Source organism: Aethalodelphis obliquidens, unplaced genomic scaffold, assembly GCF_003676395.1.
Source record: "Aethalodelphis obliquidens isolate GAN/ISIS:26980383/991018 unplaced genomic scaffold, ASM367639v1 scaffold65, whole genome shotgun sequence".
In the NCBI taxonomy this organism is placed as follows: Eukaryota; Metazoa; Chordata; class Mammalia; order Artiodactyla; family Delphinidae; genus Aethalodelphis; species Aethalodelphis obliquidens.
The window spans coordinates 5,049,869-5,066,138 of record NW_020838009.1 but is presented as its reverse complement, the minus strand read 5'-3'; the positions used below and the strand labels follow the sequence as shown (position 1 = coordinate 5,066,138).

Genomic DNA, 16,270 nt, shown 5'->3' with positions numbered 1-16,270 from the left:
ACCATATGACACAGCAATCCCACTACTGGGCATATACCCTGAGAAAACCATAATTCAAAAAGAGTCATGTACTAAAATGTTCATTGCAGCTCTATTTACAATAGCCAGGACATGGAAGCAACCTAAGTGTCCATCGACAGATGAATGGATAAAGAAGATGTGGCACATATATACAATGGAATATTACTCAGCCATAAAAAGAAATGAGATTGAGTTATTTGTAGTGAGATGGATGGACCTAGAGTCTATCATACAGAGTGAAGTAAGTGAGAAAGAGAAAAACAAATACCGTATGCTAACACATACATATGGAATCTAAAAAAACAAAAAAACTGGTTCTGAAGTACCTAGGGGCAGCACAGGAATAAAGACACAGATGTAGAGAATGAACTTGAGGACACGGGGAGTGGGAAGGGTAAGCTGGGACAAAATGAGAGAGTGGCATGGACATATATATACTACCAAATGTAAAATAGATGGCTAGTGGGAAGCAGCCTCATGGCTCAGGGAGATCAGCTCAATGCTTGTGTCCACCTAGAGGTGTGGGATAGGGAGGGTGGGAGGGAGATGCAAGAGGGGAGAGATATTGGGATATATGTATATGTATAGCTGATTCACTTTGCTATAAAGCGGAATCTAACACACCATTGTAAAGCAATTATACTCCAATAAAAATGTTAAAAAAAATTCTGATCTCTATGTCTGTGAGTCTGTTTCTGTTTTATAGACACGTTCATTTGTGCTATATTATAGATTGCACATCTAAGTGATATCATATGATATTTGTCTTTCTGACTTTCTTCACTTAGTATGCTAATCTCTAGTTACATCCATGTTGCTGCAAATGGCATTATTTCATTCTTTTTTATGGCTGAGTAGTATTCCATTGTATATACATACCACATATTCTTTATCGCTTCATCTGTTGAGGGACATTTAGGTTGTTTCCATATTTTGGCTGTTGTGAATAGTGCTGCTGTGAATGTAGGGGTGCATGTATCGTTTTGAATTATAGTTTTGTCTGGGTATATACCCAGGAGTGGCATTGCTGGATCACGTGGTAATTCTATTTTTAGTTTTCTGAGGAACCTCCATACTGTTTTCCGTAGTGGCTGTACCAACTTACATTCCCACCAGCAGTGTAGGAGGGTTACCTTTTATCCACACCTTCTCCAGAATTTGTTATTTGTAGACTTTTTAATGATGGCCATTCTGACCGGTGTGAGGTGGTACCTCATTGTAGGAATACTAAACACTTTAAGTTTTATAAATGAAGGATAAAAAAGATGAAGATATGAATTTTTAGAGTAACAATTCATGTTTCTGCATTGGGAGACTTAATCTTTTAAAATGTTAATTTGCACTGAAATAACTAAATGTCAAAGAATCCCAGTCATAATCTCAGAACATTTTTAACATTTAATAAAATGATTTTACGAAATAATTTGTCCAATGAGAATTGAGAATGAATGTGACTCACCATTTGTGAAAGTGAGTTAAAACCCTACAGTAATTAAAATAGATGCTCTGATATGGAACAGAAAGACAAATACACCAATGGAGTGTAATACAATGGAACAGAATGGGGTGGAATGAAGTGGGATGGGATGAAATGAGGGAGTTTAGAAACAGACTCAAGAATTTTAAAAGCAGGAATTTAGCATGTTACAAGGATATTTTAAATCAGTGAATGATATCAAGATACTTTTAGATTCAAGTAAATTTTTTAAACTCCAACTAGATTACATGATATATAACTTATATTAAATAGACTATAGAATTCTAAAATATACTACTCATATCATATATATCAAAAAATATACCATTGAATATAGCAGAAAGTTCAGAGGTGAATTCAGCTTCAGGCATAGTGTGATAAGGGCTCCAGTCCATTTCCCTGCTTTTCTCTTGGCTACTCCCTCCTCTGCATGTTGGCTTTATTCTTAGGCTCTATTATTTTATTGTCACAAAAAGGTTGTCAAACCAAACAAACAAGCTTGAGCAACATGTTTATTTAGTCATGTCTATCAGAAGGAAGAGAAATATTTCCTTCACTCATGACCTGTATGTCCTTTCCTTCAGTACAGTTGGGCCAACTTAGGTCATGTGCCCATATCTGGATCTAAGCCACTGACAAGGGGAAAGTCATGTACTGATTGGCTTAGGCTGGATCCTTTAGCCAATCACTGATAAGGAGAATGGGGATTGTCATAATTAACTCAGACCAATCAGGGCTTCCCTTGGAGCTCGGGATGAAGTCAAAAGGGCTGCAAGGATACAGGGTGACTGACTACATACACAAAATCAGGATCTAATGAGAAGGAGAAGGGAGGATCAAACTGGGTAGGCAACAATATCCAACTGAAGCAAAGAAAGGATTAAGTACTGATTAAATTGTAATGGGATAATTTAAAAATGTATTTAGACCCTTACCTCTCACCCCATGAGAAATCATTTTTGCCCTCGGTCAGGAGTGTCTGTGATTCTGGGTCCATCATCCCAGAGGAGGCAGAGGACTCCAGAAGGGACAGCCAGGTGGGCTTCTTTCATCAGGCTATTTGGACTGGTTCACACTGGCAAGACCTTGTCCATGAAAAATCTAATCAATAGTCAATCTAAGAAAAAAATGGGAAATTTTATTCGAGCCAATCTGAGTATTATAACCCAGAAGACAGTCTCTCCAAGAGTTCTGAGAACTGTTCCAAAGGGGTAAAGGAGGAAGCTAGCCAAAATGTGATTTTGGCAAAGGCGGTACCTGCAGTCAGGCACACATCTTTCTCAGTAGAAGGTTGCTGCGAGTCACAGTAGCAGACATCTTGGTTAATGGTTTTAGTGCTTTTCTAAGTATGGGAAGATCCAAGAATCCAGGTTCATAAAAAATTTCTGCTAAAGATACTATCTGAGGGCCGGTTCTGTCAGTTTTCCCAGAGCACAGAGTGCCTCATCCTGATCTTCACCCTGAATTCCTTTCAGGGTGTGTCGTAGGTCAGCAACTGCAGTGGTGAATGACTTGATTCTTGCAGAACTAGAGATGGTGGGCAACAGTCTTTATTTGACAGTCCCTTCCCTTTTACTCTTTTTTTTTTTTTGTTTTACAGCGGTACGCGGGCCCCTCACTGCTGTGGCCTCTCCCGTTGTGGAGCACAGGCTCCGGATGCGCAGGCTCAGTGGCCATGGCTCACGGGCCCAGCCGCTCCGTGGCACGTGGGATCTTCCCGGACAGGGGCACGAACCCGTGTCCCCTGCATCGGCAGGCGGACTCTCAACCACTGCGCCACCAGGGAAGGCCCGTTTTACTCTTAATTTCAACCAACGTTTGGGGAGCATTTTGTGACCAATTTGTCTCATGGCACTAGGAATGCTCATTCCCAGGTCAAGTGAGGATTTTGTTGATAGGTCACTTTACATGCTATTACTGGACTATGCTCTGTTAGCAATAGCCAAAAGCCTCTGGATCACCTATCTTACGGTTATGGTCCAGGAAATGGTTCCCTCTTATTGCTTCTTTCCATATCTAGAGTTACACTATTACAATCGTTGATCTTATAGGACTATATATTTTGATCAATCATTGCAAACTGCCCAATCATCATTAATTTTATCTGTGGCTCCGTCACACATTTGGTAATGCAATAAACGATAATCTTGTGAAACAGGCAGAATGCAAGTAATATGACTAGCGACATTCATAGGTCATAGGGATTTAAGCTAAGCACTTCCATTAGGTGAGGCCCAGTATCTCCCAAGGTTCCTACCATTCGGGAGGTCTGGTTAACATATAATGCAGTTGCACAGTGCACACCGGAGTGGGGGGTGGAGAAAGAGGTCAAAGGACAGAGAAAAAGGTTTGATGTTTCCATTTTTCTTGTCTTGCCTTAAAATGTGAATTTTTATTTCATCAACCTTGACCTCTTCTAGCCTTTCACTTCTTTCTCTTCTCTTCCTCTCCCCCGACCCCAATCCTCATGCGTAATGATTACCCTTTTCTCCGATGAAAATTGCTAGATTTTTAACTCTGTGCTTTCGCAGTCAGTCTACTGGAATTGGATCACAACATCACCTTCAGCTAAGGTGTCCTGGTGAGAATCACCAGACACTTATTCCTGTGTTGACTTATTAGATAATGCTACAGTTCTAAAATACTTACCTCCTTTCTTTTTCTGAGATCTGCTTCTTATTCTTGATGTCTTGCCGCAGATAGATTCCAAGTGTGAGCAAGTTTTCTTCCTTCCCACTGCATGCGTGCCATTTTGTAACTTGGACCATAGTGTTGCAGGAAGGGGAATCCCTTCAACGGCCCAAGAATGGACTCTTGTCTAACACTCAGAAATGAATTGTCTGAGGAGACACACGTGCTGACAAAGCAGGACACTACTGAGAAGGGAAGCCCGGGCGGAGGGCAGCCGGGTAAGCGAACCCAGGGGGACTGCTCTGCCACGTGTCTCGCAGTCTCGGGTTTTACGGTGATGGGGTTAGTTTCCGGGTCGTCTCTGGCCAATCGTTCTGACTCAGGGTCCTTCCTGGTGGCACATGCATCGCTCAGCCAGGATGGATGCCAGCGAGGAAGATTCTCTGAGGTTGGGAGGACATACAGACTGGTGTCTCCTTTTGACCTTTCCTGAATTCTTCCAGTTGGTGGTAGCTTGTTAGTTCCACGTTCCTTACCAGGACCTCCTGTGGTAAGATAACTCATGCAAGTAGTTACTATCCTGTTTGGCCAGGGCCTGGCGCTTTCCATCAGTGGTTCCCCTAACAATAGGACACGGACTGCTGTGAATTTCACCTCATTAACCTTTGGATGTGAGAAATGTCCCATTTCTTTACTTTGCTAAATCCAGTTAAAATTGACTGTATTTCCCAACCCCTCCTTCCCAACACTGATAAGAAAATCCATCTCAGCCATGGGGGAGCTCTCTCCACTGTGTCCTGTAGATGCCTTAAGCAGTGCACAGCCTTCAGGTTCAGGGAGCCCTGGGGTCCTTGTGCCGATGTGTTCACTGTCCAAGCTCCAGTGTTTCTTCAAGGCAAGTGCATCAGCTGCCCTCCTGCCCAGCTTGACCCAGGCCCATTCTCCCAAGATGCACATGTCAGCTACAAATTGGCACTTGTCGTGAGCACTTGCCATCTACCTCTACAAGGATTAAAGCAGGTGCCGCTGCAGCTGCTGACTTTCAACACCCCCTGCAAGGAGTTCAGGTGGAGATCGGGAATGAGGCCCTCTGTGCTCTGGGGAAAACTGGGGGAACAGGTCTTCAGATAGTGAGATATCTTCAGGAGCCAATTTTATGAGCCCAATTCTTGCATCTCCTCATATCTAGAAAAGCTCTAAATTCCTTCATGGTGACATCTGCTCCTCGTGACTAGCAGTAACCCTCAGGAGACTAGCAGAACCTTCTGCAAAAAATATGTGCTTGGGCTTCCCTGGTGGTGCAATGGTTAAGAATCTGCCTGCCAATGCAGGGGACACGGGTTCGAGCCCTGGTCCGGGAAGATCCCTCATGCTGCGGAGCAACTAAACCCGTGCACCACAGCTACTGAGCCTGCGCTGTAGAGCCCACGAGCCACAACTACTGAGCCTGTGTGCCACAACTACTGAAGCCCACACGCCCAGAGCCCGTGCTCTGCAACAAGAGAAGCCACCGCAATGAGAAGCCCGTGCACCGCAATGAAGAGTAGCCCCCGCTCACCGCAACTAGAGAAAGCCTGTGCACAACAAAGACCCAACTCAGCCGAAAACAAACAAACACATTTATTTTAAAAAAAACGTGCAAACTGCCAAGTATATTAAAAAATATATATATGTGCTTCATTGTATGTACACCCCCTTCACCAAAATCACATATATACTGACCTTCCCCCCTGCCTCTTTGGAGCAGTTTCTCAGAGCTATGTGAAATGCTGTCTCCCAGGCTGCAGTCCTCATTTTGCCCCAAATAAAACTTAACTCGCAACTCTCACGTTGTACATTTTTTTAAGTCAACACACATCTAGCCACTCCCCTCTAAGGTTTTGCTCTGGAAAGGAGCAAGTTCCACACAAGGGACCCCAACTTCTGAGCCTCCTATAATCTTGGGAATGTACTCCCTCACTCGGGGCGGGGGTGGGGGGGCTTGTCCCTCATCACACCTCCACCTCCCCCAGCACTTTCTTCTCCTCCCAGGGGGTCCCTCCTAATCTCTCCTCAGAGGAGCTGGAAACAACATTGACCTCCCTTTCCTGCAGAAAGAAGTGAGGAAAAGACATGCTCAAACTAGTCCTTTCCCCTCCCCCGCTTTTTAAAAAATTTTTAATGGAGTATAGTTGTGTACAATGTTGTGTTAGTTTCTGCTGTACAGCAAAGTGAATCAGCTATACATATACATATATCCCCTGTTTTTTGGATTTCCTTCCCATTTAGGTCACCAGAGTATTGAGTAGAGTTCCCTGTGCTATACAGTAGGTTCTCATTAGTTATCTATTTTATACAGAGTAGTGTATATATGTCGATCCCAATCTTCCAATTCATCCCACCCCCGCTTCCCCCCTTGGTAGGCATAAGTTTGTTCTCTACATCTGTGTCTCTATTTCACTTTTGCAGATAAGTTCATCTGTACCATTTTTCTAGATTCCAAATATAAGCGATATTATACGATATTTGTTTTTCTCTTTCTGACTTACTTCACCCTGTATGACAGTCTCTAGGTCCATCCAGGTCTCTGCAAATGGCACTATTTCATTTATTTTTATGGCTGAGTGATACTCTATTGTATGTGTATAAATACCACATCTTCTTTATCCATTCGTCTGTTGATGGACACTTAGGTTGCTTCCCTTTTCTCCCCCTTGCTAACTGTAGTGTAAGCCTGAGAGCTGGCTTTTCTTTTTGCCATGCAAGTGCCTGACTTAATTTTGATGTCTGAGGCATCCACTTCAAAGGGGGCCTCCACCTCAGAGATGCCTATCTCGATAAATACACATTGCCAGCCACAAAGGACTAAATAAAGAGCCAGGTCATGCCCCCACCACTCCCCAGCTTTGTTTTAGAGATCTTGGTTGATTTCAGTGACTGACCATTTGGGCCCCTTGTTTTTTCTCTTCTCACACTTTAAATTCCTTCTCTTATGTTTTAAATTCACTCATAAAGAGTGAGCCCATGAAACCCTAGGTCCTCAGCTTGGACCCCAATAAAAGCAGAACCCCAGGCCTGGGCCCTCTGTCTACCCACAGCCTCACTGTGTGACCCCAGGTGTGCCACGTAATTTTCAGGACCTGTAAGCAACAAACCTTTTTTTTTCAAAGTTTCCTGATGATTATTGCTGAGGGCTTCTTGCAACCACAATAAGAACCACAAGGGCTGGTCCAGCCATAACATTGGTTATCAACAGGCTGAGACGGGCACAAAACAATATAATTTATTTCAACCGTCTAGGAAGGAACCTAGGGGTAAGGTTTGGAACTTTCCAGGGAATCAGGAAGTCTGGATGAAGTCTGAATCACAGAATTCTAGAGTTTAAGAGAGAAGAGAGACCATCCACCTGGTTTATTTGATACTTACCAGCCTGCCCTGGAGTAAGAGCTAAGAGAAATCAGCTTATATTAACATTCATGGACATTAGAAATAGGGCCCAAGGAGGGATATCCAGGGACCTTACCAGTAGCAGATGGCAGGTGCAACCCTGGGGGGAACTGAGCAGAAGGGCCAGAGGAAAAGAATTCACCCCCATTGCGGCAATGCACCTTCTCATTCTTAGCTTTTTTTTTTAAACCAGAAAAGAAACTATAATACCTGTGTAGTTAAAAATTCATTTTCTAAATCACGTGTACATAAAATAGTAGGTGTTTGCTCAGGTCGATGTTACCAGGCAGTCATGCCAAACCCATCTTAAGGAAAAGGTAATATGTATAATTGAGATTTCACTAAGAAAAATGGGAAATACTTACTATTGAAGGATCGTAATATATCTTTTATTGACATATTAGAAATATCTAAATAGTTCCATTACATGGATTTTGATACATCCTTGAGCACATCGTCAGCTCGAGACTAGGATAGAACACGGTAGAGAACCAGTTCAAGCAACACACGATACATCTGAAGTACCAACACACACAAAGGAGGAAGGTCAGACAAAACCTGCGTTTACTTGATGATATTCTAAGAGGCTCGACGATGGACTTAAGCAAGCAGACAAAGGCTTTAGAATGTCTAGAAATTGAACCCAAATTCCAGATTTGAAACCTTAGACTCACATTCTATAATATATTTTGATAAACATTCCAGAGAGTCTTAAGTAGATGGGTTATTGAAACTAGTTTGTGGCTATCTTCTGTAGTGACCCTAGGCTCCCCCAAATCTCTGATCTAGGAAGCGTGATTCAATCCAAATATGCTTTTAAAAAGCATTTCTCTGAGGTTTGTTAACACGAAGAAAATTGCCCATGTATGCATTAACCGTGATTAAGTATTGCAGTGGTTGTACTAGTTTGGAACAGTCTAGTTCAACTAATGCATCGTCAGATAGTGATGAAACAAGGTACTATCCTGATGACTGTCTATAGAAAGGCCAATGGAAAGGTCACAACTGATGGATGCAGGCAGTAAGTGGCATGAGCGTACCTGCTGTTACGCATCTGTGTGACGGATGGACAGGCTATTCCAAACGGGCAACTCATCATGTTTAGTGTTTCACCTAAGCTAATTGCTATGAATGTACCACATTCACTACTTAGGATAAATTAGGCTTTCAAATCTTAGCTAAAGGTTTAGAAAAATTCCCTTATGCAGTGTCTTGCTCTCGCCCCAGTTAGATACTATCAATACTGGCAGACGTTAGTTTTAACTGACACTGACGACCATTGGAAAAGTACTTAAAATGTGTAGTGTGTGTGCGTTCCTTTAATGAGCTGCTGAGAACAGTGGTTGTCTGTCTGGTTCTCTCTTTAATACATCAGAATTGTTGCTTTGCCTGTAATCATGGCCAGTTGGTGAGACCTATTACCATCTAAATGGTCCTGAAGAGCGTATGGGTTGGGACACTCAACCGAGGTCATGAGCCCTAGAGTTTCACTAGCTTATGTGCTATTCTTCTCATTTTCTTCCCTTCCTGCCAAGTACAAGAGGCCATTAGCACTGAGGTCGAGAATCCTGAAGGCGCACGTTGTATATGAGTCATCTTACTAAGTTACAGTTTGAATTGCCCTGAAGTTAGTGGAACAGCCTAGCCAGCCAGCCAGACCTACACCTTCATGCAGTTTGGTTGCTCTTGGCATATTTCTACCGTGTACACAATCGTTCTCCTAGAGCAGTGGTGATCAGCTAAGGTGATATCACCTCCAGGAGATGTCTGGCCACGTCTGAAAGCGTTTTTGGTTGTCACAGTTTAGGATGAGGATGCTACTGATATCTAATGGGTAGAGACCAGGAATGCTGCTAAACAACTTACAACGTACAGGACAGTCTCCCACAGGAAAGAATTATCCAGCCCGAAAGACCCATAGTGCCGAGGCTGAGCACGTGCCTGCCCTAAAGGAATTACTAAAGAACAAACACTCCGTGTATTTATAACCATCATTAGCACTTTTGATTGGGATATACAGATACATTTCTAGCAAATGTCATTATAGAAATGGTCTGATATGCAGAGCTTCTGTGGCAGAATTTCTTTTACTCTACAAGTGAGTTTAAGGCTCAGTATTGACAGAACCCCTGAGAATCTCAAGGGGCCCTTTGAATCTTTCAGCTAGACTTTGCTTCCCTTTGTGTAGGGTATTAGGTATTATTTGAGATTTTGAGGCTGCGGAGGTCTAAAGGAGTATGAAAATCAGCTGCCTCGTTTCCAATTACTCCTAGCTGTGCCAGGCACAGTTACAGGCACTTTCATACATTATCTCATTTAATTCTCACCACACACTTGTAAGGTGAAGCATTACTAACCCCATTTTACAGATGAGGGAGTGGAGGCTGGGAGAAGTTAAGCCACTTCCTCAAGGTCACGCAGCTGGTAAATGATGAAATAGAGATACAAACCCAAATCTCAAAGTCTCTCCTCTTTCCTCTATGTGATGCTATCCCCAAGGACTACTGAATTTTTTTAACCATAGAGCAAACATATCTAAGCAGCATGAAAGAAAACAATAAATGGGAAAATAACCAGAAATATCTTCATCTAGAACGTGGCTACATTACACCAAACGTGCTAAATGTCTGCTTCCGTTCTTGGGTTCGTACAAAGTGGCTTGAAAAGGTTGTACAGGTTATTTCTACAAATCTCTCATCACATAGATAATTCAGGCAAAGAAGAAACCAGATGTTCTTGAATTTCCCAGAAAAGTGAAGGGGAAGTGACAGTTTGCATCCCTTAAAATTTTCAGGCTACAAGTGGTCCCCACTGCCTCTGGCCTGAGAACCATCTACTCTACCTTGTAATATGTGCATCTCCCATCACCATGTATCATTCTAGTTTGGAGAGATCTTACCAAGTTTTTTTTTTTAAAGAATAATCAGGAAACGCTTCTTATGGGTCTATTCTATGAGTTGTATGTACAAAACTCCAAATTAGCCAACAGCCCCTGACTGTTTTTCACAAGATTTCAACACAGAACCTGTGTCAGGGCAGGAGGCCAAGGCCAGTTTCATTTCTGGGCAAGATTCGTCTCTGAGGCACCAGCTACTGCGACACAACAGAATTTGGGGGACACGTAGATCTAATATTTGGGGACTCAAAGCACACCCGAATTAGTACGTGGATAAAGCCTGTTACCGGAGTTCTGAAAGATCTCAACTATGCTACACTAGCCAGTGCCCCATGACATGGTAAGAGGCAGGACCCGAATGCCAGAACCTCTCTGATGGGAGAATTCTACTTCTGTTCCTCCAGATGTGACACAGATACCCATATTTAACAGCCCAAAGATCGGTTTTGAACTTTTGCACATTCGAAAAAGCCTCGTTTTCTTTATAGGCACTTTATAGATTTATTACCCATGACGTCCTCCAGATACCATCTTGTGATTTAAATTGTTTGTCTGGTAGAAAATAATGGGCGTCAGCCGCTTAGATCATTGTACCTGCGGTGTGACTTTCAAACTCCAAAAGTTTTCTTCCTTCGGAGATTTTTTCATCTCCAAAACCCAATTATACTGGGCTCTTTTCAAGTAGGCCTATAAAAACCCAGATGTTCTTTCAGAAGGGAAGCAGCACCGTTTCCATCTCTCCTGAAGCAGCCACACACCCACAGTAAGGAGTGATCAAGATGCAGAGACTCTGCATGACCGTGTTGGTCTAGATTATGGTACTTTTCATAAACTACGTAGATTTAAAAAAAAAAAAAAACCTCACTGAAAAAGCTTCTAGGTCATGATTTCTTCAAAGTCAGACAGCTGCTTCATCTGTTCAACTTGCATAGAATGCCTTCTGAGGAGCTTCCTTTTACTTCTCAAGTCAACTCTCTTTGGTGAACTTGGAGCAACAGGTACCATGGATTTTAAGCCACTAGCAAGTGGAGAGGAAGGTTTGCTGCTCGATCTAATATCCGGGATAGGTGGGTTCAGATTTACATTTAAAGGCGGAAGGAAGCCAGGCCTGGTCTGGGAAATTCGGTCTAGTAGCAGAGTTCCGGAACCCCGTCTTTCTAGAAGATGGGGTGGCCTGTGGCGCGCTGAGCTGGGAGATGTGCAGGACGCAGCATCCAGGGCCTCCCTGGAGCCCTGGAAATGAGACAAGTGGGAGTTGTTGAGCTTCTTCCAATCTAAGGGTCCTTTGCCTGATTCAAGGGAGATGGAGTTGGGCGGATCGGCCCCTGGCTGTAAATCTAAATCATAGAGGTCATTTTCCAGCCGTTTGAGGGACGCTGCATCTTTGAGAGCAGAGGGGCCTGATGGGCCAATGCCACCCTTCTCTTGGTCAATAGGGAGAGTTCCTCTTCTGGCCAGACGTGGGTGGGGAGGCTGACTTTTCTCGTAGGCTGCCTTCCACGAGGCTGGTGCCGAAGAGACTGGAATCTTCAGAACCTGCTCCGTGACCGTGAGGAAGAGGCTGGGGTCTTTGCCATCAGTGCTGTTGGTTCTGGAAAGGGGGCCCCTTTTGGGGAAGGACATGTCACTGATGCTCTTGATGACCTCGCTGTCTGCACCTGCGCCATGGCTCTCCTCCTGGCGCATAGAGGCGGCCAACACGGAGGGCGCGGTCAGGCCCCAGGGCTCAGATTGGAGCCTCTTCAGTTGAGGCAAACGGGCCCTTTTGAGGTTCCCGACCTTCCTAGTGAGTGACCCAGGATCATTAGGAGACTTGGAGGTGTTGCAACCACCTGGATGCCCTGACTGGAGGCTAAAGAAGTCATCTTCCTTCTCACTGGGTGGAGAGCCCAGGCCTGGAGCCTTCAGTTCAACACCCGAGGGAGATGCACACCGTGGAGGTGACTGTCTGTCTTCCTCTTTGGGTGAAGGAGGGACATTAAGATACTGTTTGGTGGTTTTGGTGCCTGAAGACGATTTATCCGTTGTTATAATAATCACCTCCTTGCCTTTGGCTTTGCAGGCATCCAGGAGATGTTTCAATGCATCCTGGTCATCTGCATTTATTGCGTAAACCAGAGCTGAAGCCCCTGTGCGGTCCTCGAGGCTGGGGTCTGCTCCATTCTCCAGTAGCAAGGAGACCACTTCTCCCCCAGCTCTTCTGATGCAAGCATGGATGAGGGCGGTCTTGCCCGACTTATCCTGAATATTGGGGTCTGCCCTGTTGTCCAGCAGATACTTCACCATCTTGGACTTGCTGATGCTCTGCTGGTCCACATGTTTGGTGATACATGCCACCATGAGAGCCGTTTCGCCTTTGTCGTTGCTTTCGTTGATATAAGCACCCCCTTCCAGGAGGAGCCTGGTCAGCCTGAGCCTCCCCAGCCACACGGCCTTTAAAAGTGAGTTTCCATCCGTCCTTAATTCAGTGTTGTCATCCATCATACTGGCTACAGCTTAGAGTCTCTGAGCCACAGTGGCGATCAGACCTAGCAAGGGAAGAAGAGAGAAGAGGGTCATGTATTCTATAGAGCTGATCTGAGCAGCAAGGCTGTTAGAGACTCTGGATACAGCCGTGTCCCAGTTTGATCCCAAGTTATGCCACCTTGCCCGGTTATTTAACCTCTCTGGGTTTATTTCTTCATCTGTAACATGGCAGGGGTGACTGTGGTGATAGTGGCAAACTACCTGACTTTGTGAAGATTAAATGAGACACTGTACCACACGTAAAGCGGTTGGCATGATGCCTAGGAGAGAGCAATAAAACGTGCAAAGCTCTTACTGGGTTGACTGCATGACACTTATCACAAATGCAGTTTTGTGATAACAGAAACTTTGTTTTCTGTCGGCATCACTAAAGTCTAAGCTTCCATAAGGAAAGGTCTGAGTCTATCTTGTTCACTGTTGTAGCCTCAGCATTTAGCAATGAGTCACACTTAATTGGTTACCTCGTAAATAATGGTTTAATGCAGTGTAGTTCTAGGTGTGCATCAAAAAGACCAGTAGGAAATACGCCAAAATGGTGATAGGATTATGAAGAGTTTTCCTTTTTGCTGTACTTCCTAAACTAAACGTGTATCACCATTGTCGTAGGGGGGAAATATCGTAAAACAAAAGCAATCCAGCTGTCCATTTCCATGTTGTAGTCCCCACTATTCGAGCAGATGTCCGAGTTCTCATCCACCTCATTCAGGCTCTCAGAATAGCTCAAATAATGCAATGCTACGTCGTCCTCTCTGGTTGAACAGATCTGAGGCAGAGGATGGACAAGGGGATTGCCATTTTGCTCACGAATGTTAGGAAATAAAGCTCTTTCCAGAGCTCCCCCCGCTGAGGTCTGTCAAACCTGGGTTTTCTGCTTTGGTTCTCCTCATGTCAATTACCTAATTCCTGGACTCAGAGCTTCCAAAATGGGTGTTGGTCACGAGGTCTCCCACGAATAAGGAGAAATGGTCTCCCAGAATTGATGCCCTACCAGCCCCGGGTCCCTCACTGGCCATGCTCTGCCAGCATGGCCCCTCCATGTGGACTTTTTGTCCCTCAGGCTCCGCTGGGCAGGTGTCACAATGCCTGAGTTTTCCTTCTCTGATGCATGTCATCCTTCCTCTTACCCCACTACCCTGAGCAGTTATTGATCAATTTCTATTCCTCTATTAAACAGGAAGTCAGCAGCTTTTCTTGGCTAAAGTTGAGAGATGGGTGTATTGCCTTTTAAAACTTTTAATCCATGAATAGATACTTTGTTTAAAAGAAAAAAAAGCCCAAATCACAGTTAAGTATATAAAGAAGAAGAGTACCCTTTACACGCCCCCAGCCCACCTTGAAGCCACTCATCTCTTAAGAATTAACTGTGGTTAACAGTCTAGGTTGTATCTTTATGCTTCAGATCATTTTCTGCTTCTTCCAAATGCATTATTCTGATAATGCCATCTCAGTCTGATCTTGTTGCACTTGTGTTTGTGTGTTCCTATAAGATTTTCTGTAAAATCCCTACCATCCAAAGACACTGTATATTATTAAATGTATTCACAAGACGTTTGTTTCTGTCTCTTCAACTCTATGCTTCTTTCTTCAATCTCCTACTGAGTCCTTCCTCTCTCCCTCTCTGTCTCTACCCGCCTGCGCCCCCCAAATGTGGCCATTCTCTCTCATATGTTTCTGCCATTTTAACTCTTCTGTGGTCATATGATCATTTTATTACAGTTCTATGTGTCTATAAGCTTGTTAGTCCCCAAACTCTGGACATCTAAAGCGGAATTTTCAAGGGCTAAATAAAGAAAAGGCAATGTGCAGTGAAAACATGCTGTTTTCCATTCCATCCAAGGGGCCCTTCATCTCCTGGCCACACCTCTTCAGCATCTGCCCTGCTACTCCTGTTCTCTTTATACTCCATCTATCTTGAAATCTGGTCATTTCTCAAATGCCCCACTTTTTATTTCTCTTCCTTCTAACCCTGTTCATGTTTCTAACTCTAAGACCTCCCTGCTCTTCTTTAATTATTCATCATCCCTCAAATCTCAGCTCAAATGTTACTTCCTTTTTAATCAAGAGAAAAATCACTCAGGCTGGAAGGGAGAAAGAGGAATAAAATGACAACTGACTCATATCCAGACTATATAAAGAACTCCTACAAATCACTTCCTCCAAAAGAGGATACACAAATGGCCAATAAGCCCAGAAAAAGGTGCTCAGCCCTGTTAGTAATCAAGGAAAATCAAATTACAGCACAATGAGATACCAGTACACCCTCCAGCACAGCTAAAATTAGACCGACAGTACCAAGGATGGAGAAAGATGGGAAGATTCAGGAACACATTGGTGGGAGCACAAATGGCTCCGCTAAATTAATGCCTACACTCTGACCCAGTAATTCCATGCCTGGGCTTAGCTGTGTGCTAGACTGAAAAGCATGGCCACAAAGTCCTGCCATCCCAGTGTGCACACCACTTGCAATGAGGTCTTGCCTCTCCTCCCATGGAGAGGAGGCGTCAGCATGTGATCTGCTTTGACCAGTAAAATGCAGCAGAGCTAACTTTGTGTGACATTCAAGGCATGGCCCCAGTGAACCCTGCAGCTTCAAGATTTGCTCTCTTGGAATCCAACTGCCATGTGCAGAAGTCTGGGGTATCCCTAACCAGAAAGGACACAGGGCGCTTCAGCTGACAGCCCCAGCGAACATCAGAGTATGCCCGAGGCCATCTCAGGCCAGCCAAAGCCCCAGATGATTGCAACTGTGTGAGGGAACCCAGGTGAGGCCAGCAGAAGTTCCCAGAGGCTGGTCCAGATCGCAGAAATACAAGCAAACAAATGATTATTGTTTTAAGCCACTCATTTTGCAATACTTTGTTCTCAGGAATAGACTACTGGTAAATATGCGTAGCAGAACGTGTGCAGACACGATCCTGGCAGTGAAAACTGGAAACAACCCGTCAAGAAGAAAACAAAGAAACTGTAGTATATTCGTATTCATACACTGGAATATTATACATCATCTTTACGTTCTCTCTCGCTCTCTCTTGTGCGTGTGCTCTCTCTCTCTCTCTCTCTCACACACACACATGCACACACACGCACTCACACACACTACATACCAAAAGAAAAAAGTGGATACTGCATCCCCTGGGTTCAGCTTTCTCCGTTGAAGTATTGATCTGGTTCATCATCTGGGTCTACCTCCTCCCCATATCTCTGAGCCCCTCGAGGCAGGAAAACTGTCTTTCTCCCCCATCAGCTGTGTGATAATTTGAAAGTAAGATAAAGGAAAAGATGGAGGAAGGGAG

The 16,270-nt window shown here is 44.1% G+C and overlaps 1 protein-coding gene across 1 annotated transcript; it reads right to left on the bottom strand.

Moving 5' to 3' along the window:
• Positions 1–7,903: 7,903 nt before the first annotated feature.
• On the bottom strand, positions 7,904–13,114 carry ANKRD34C (ankyrin repeat domain 34C). Its single transcript, XM_027089105.1, has one exon. The coding sequence runs from the start codon at positions 12,933–12,935 to the stop codon at positions 11,328–11,330; it is 1,608 nt and encodes a 535-aa protein (XP_026944906.1). The 5' UTR covers positions 12,936–13,114; the 3' UTR covers positions 7,904–11,327.
• Between the last annotated feature and the right edge of the window lie 3,156 nt (positions 13,115–16,270).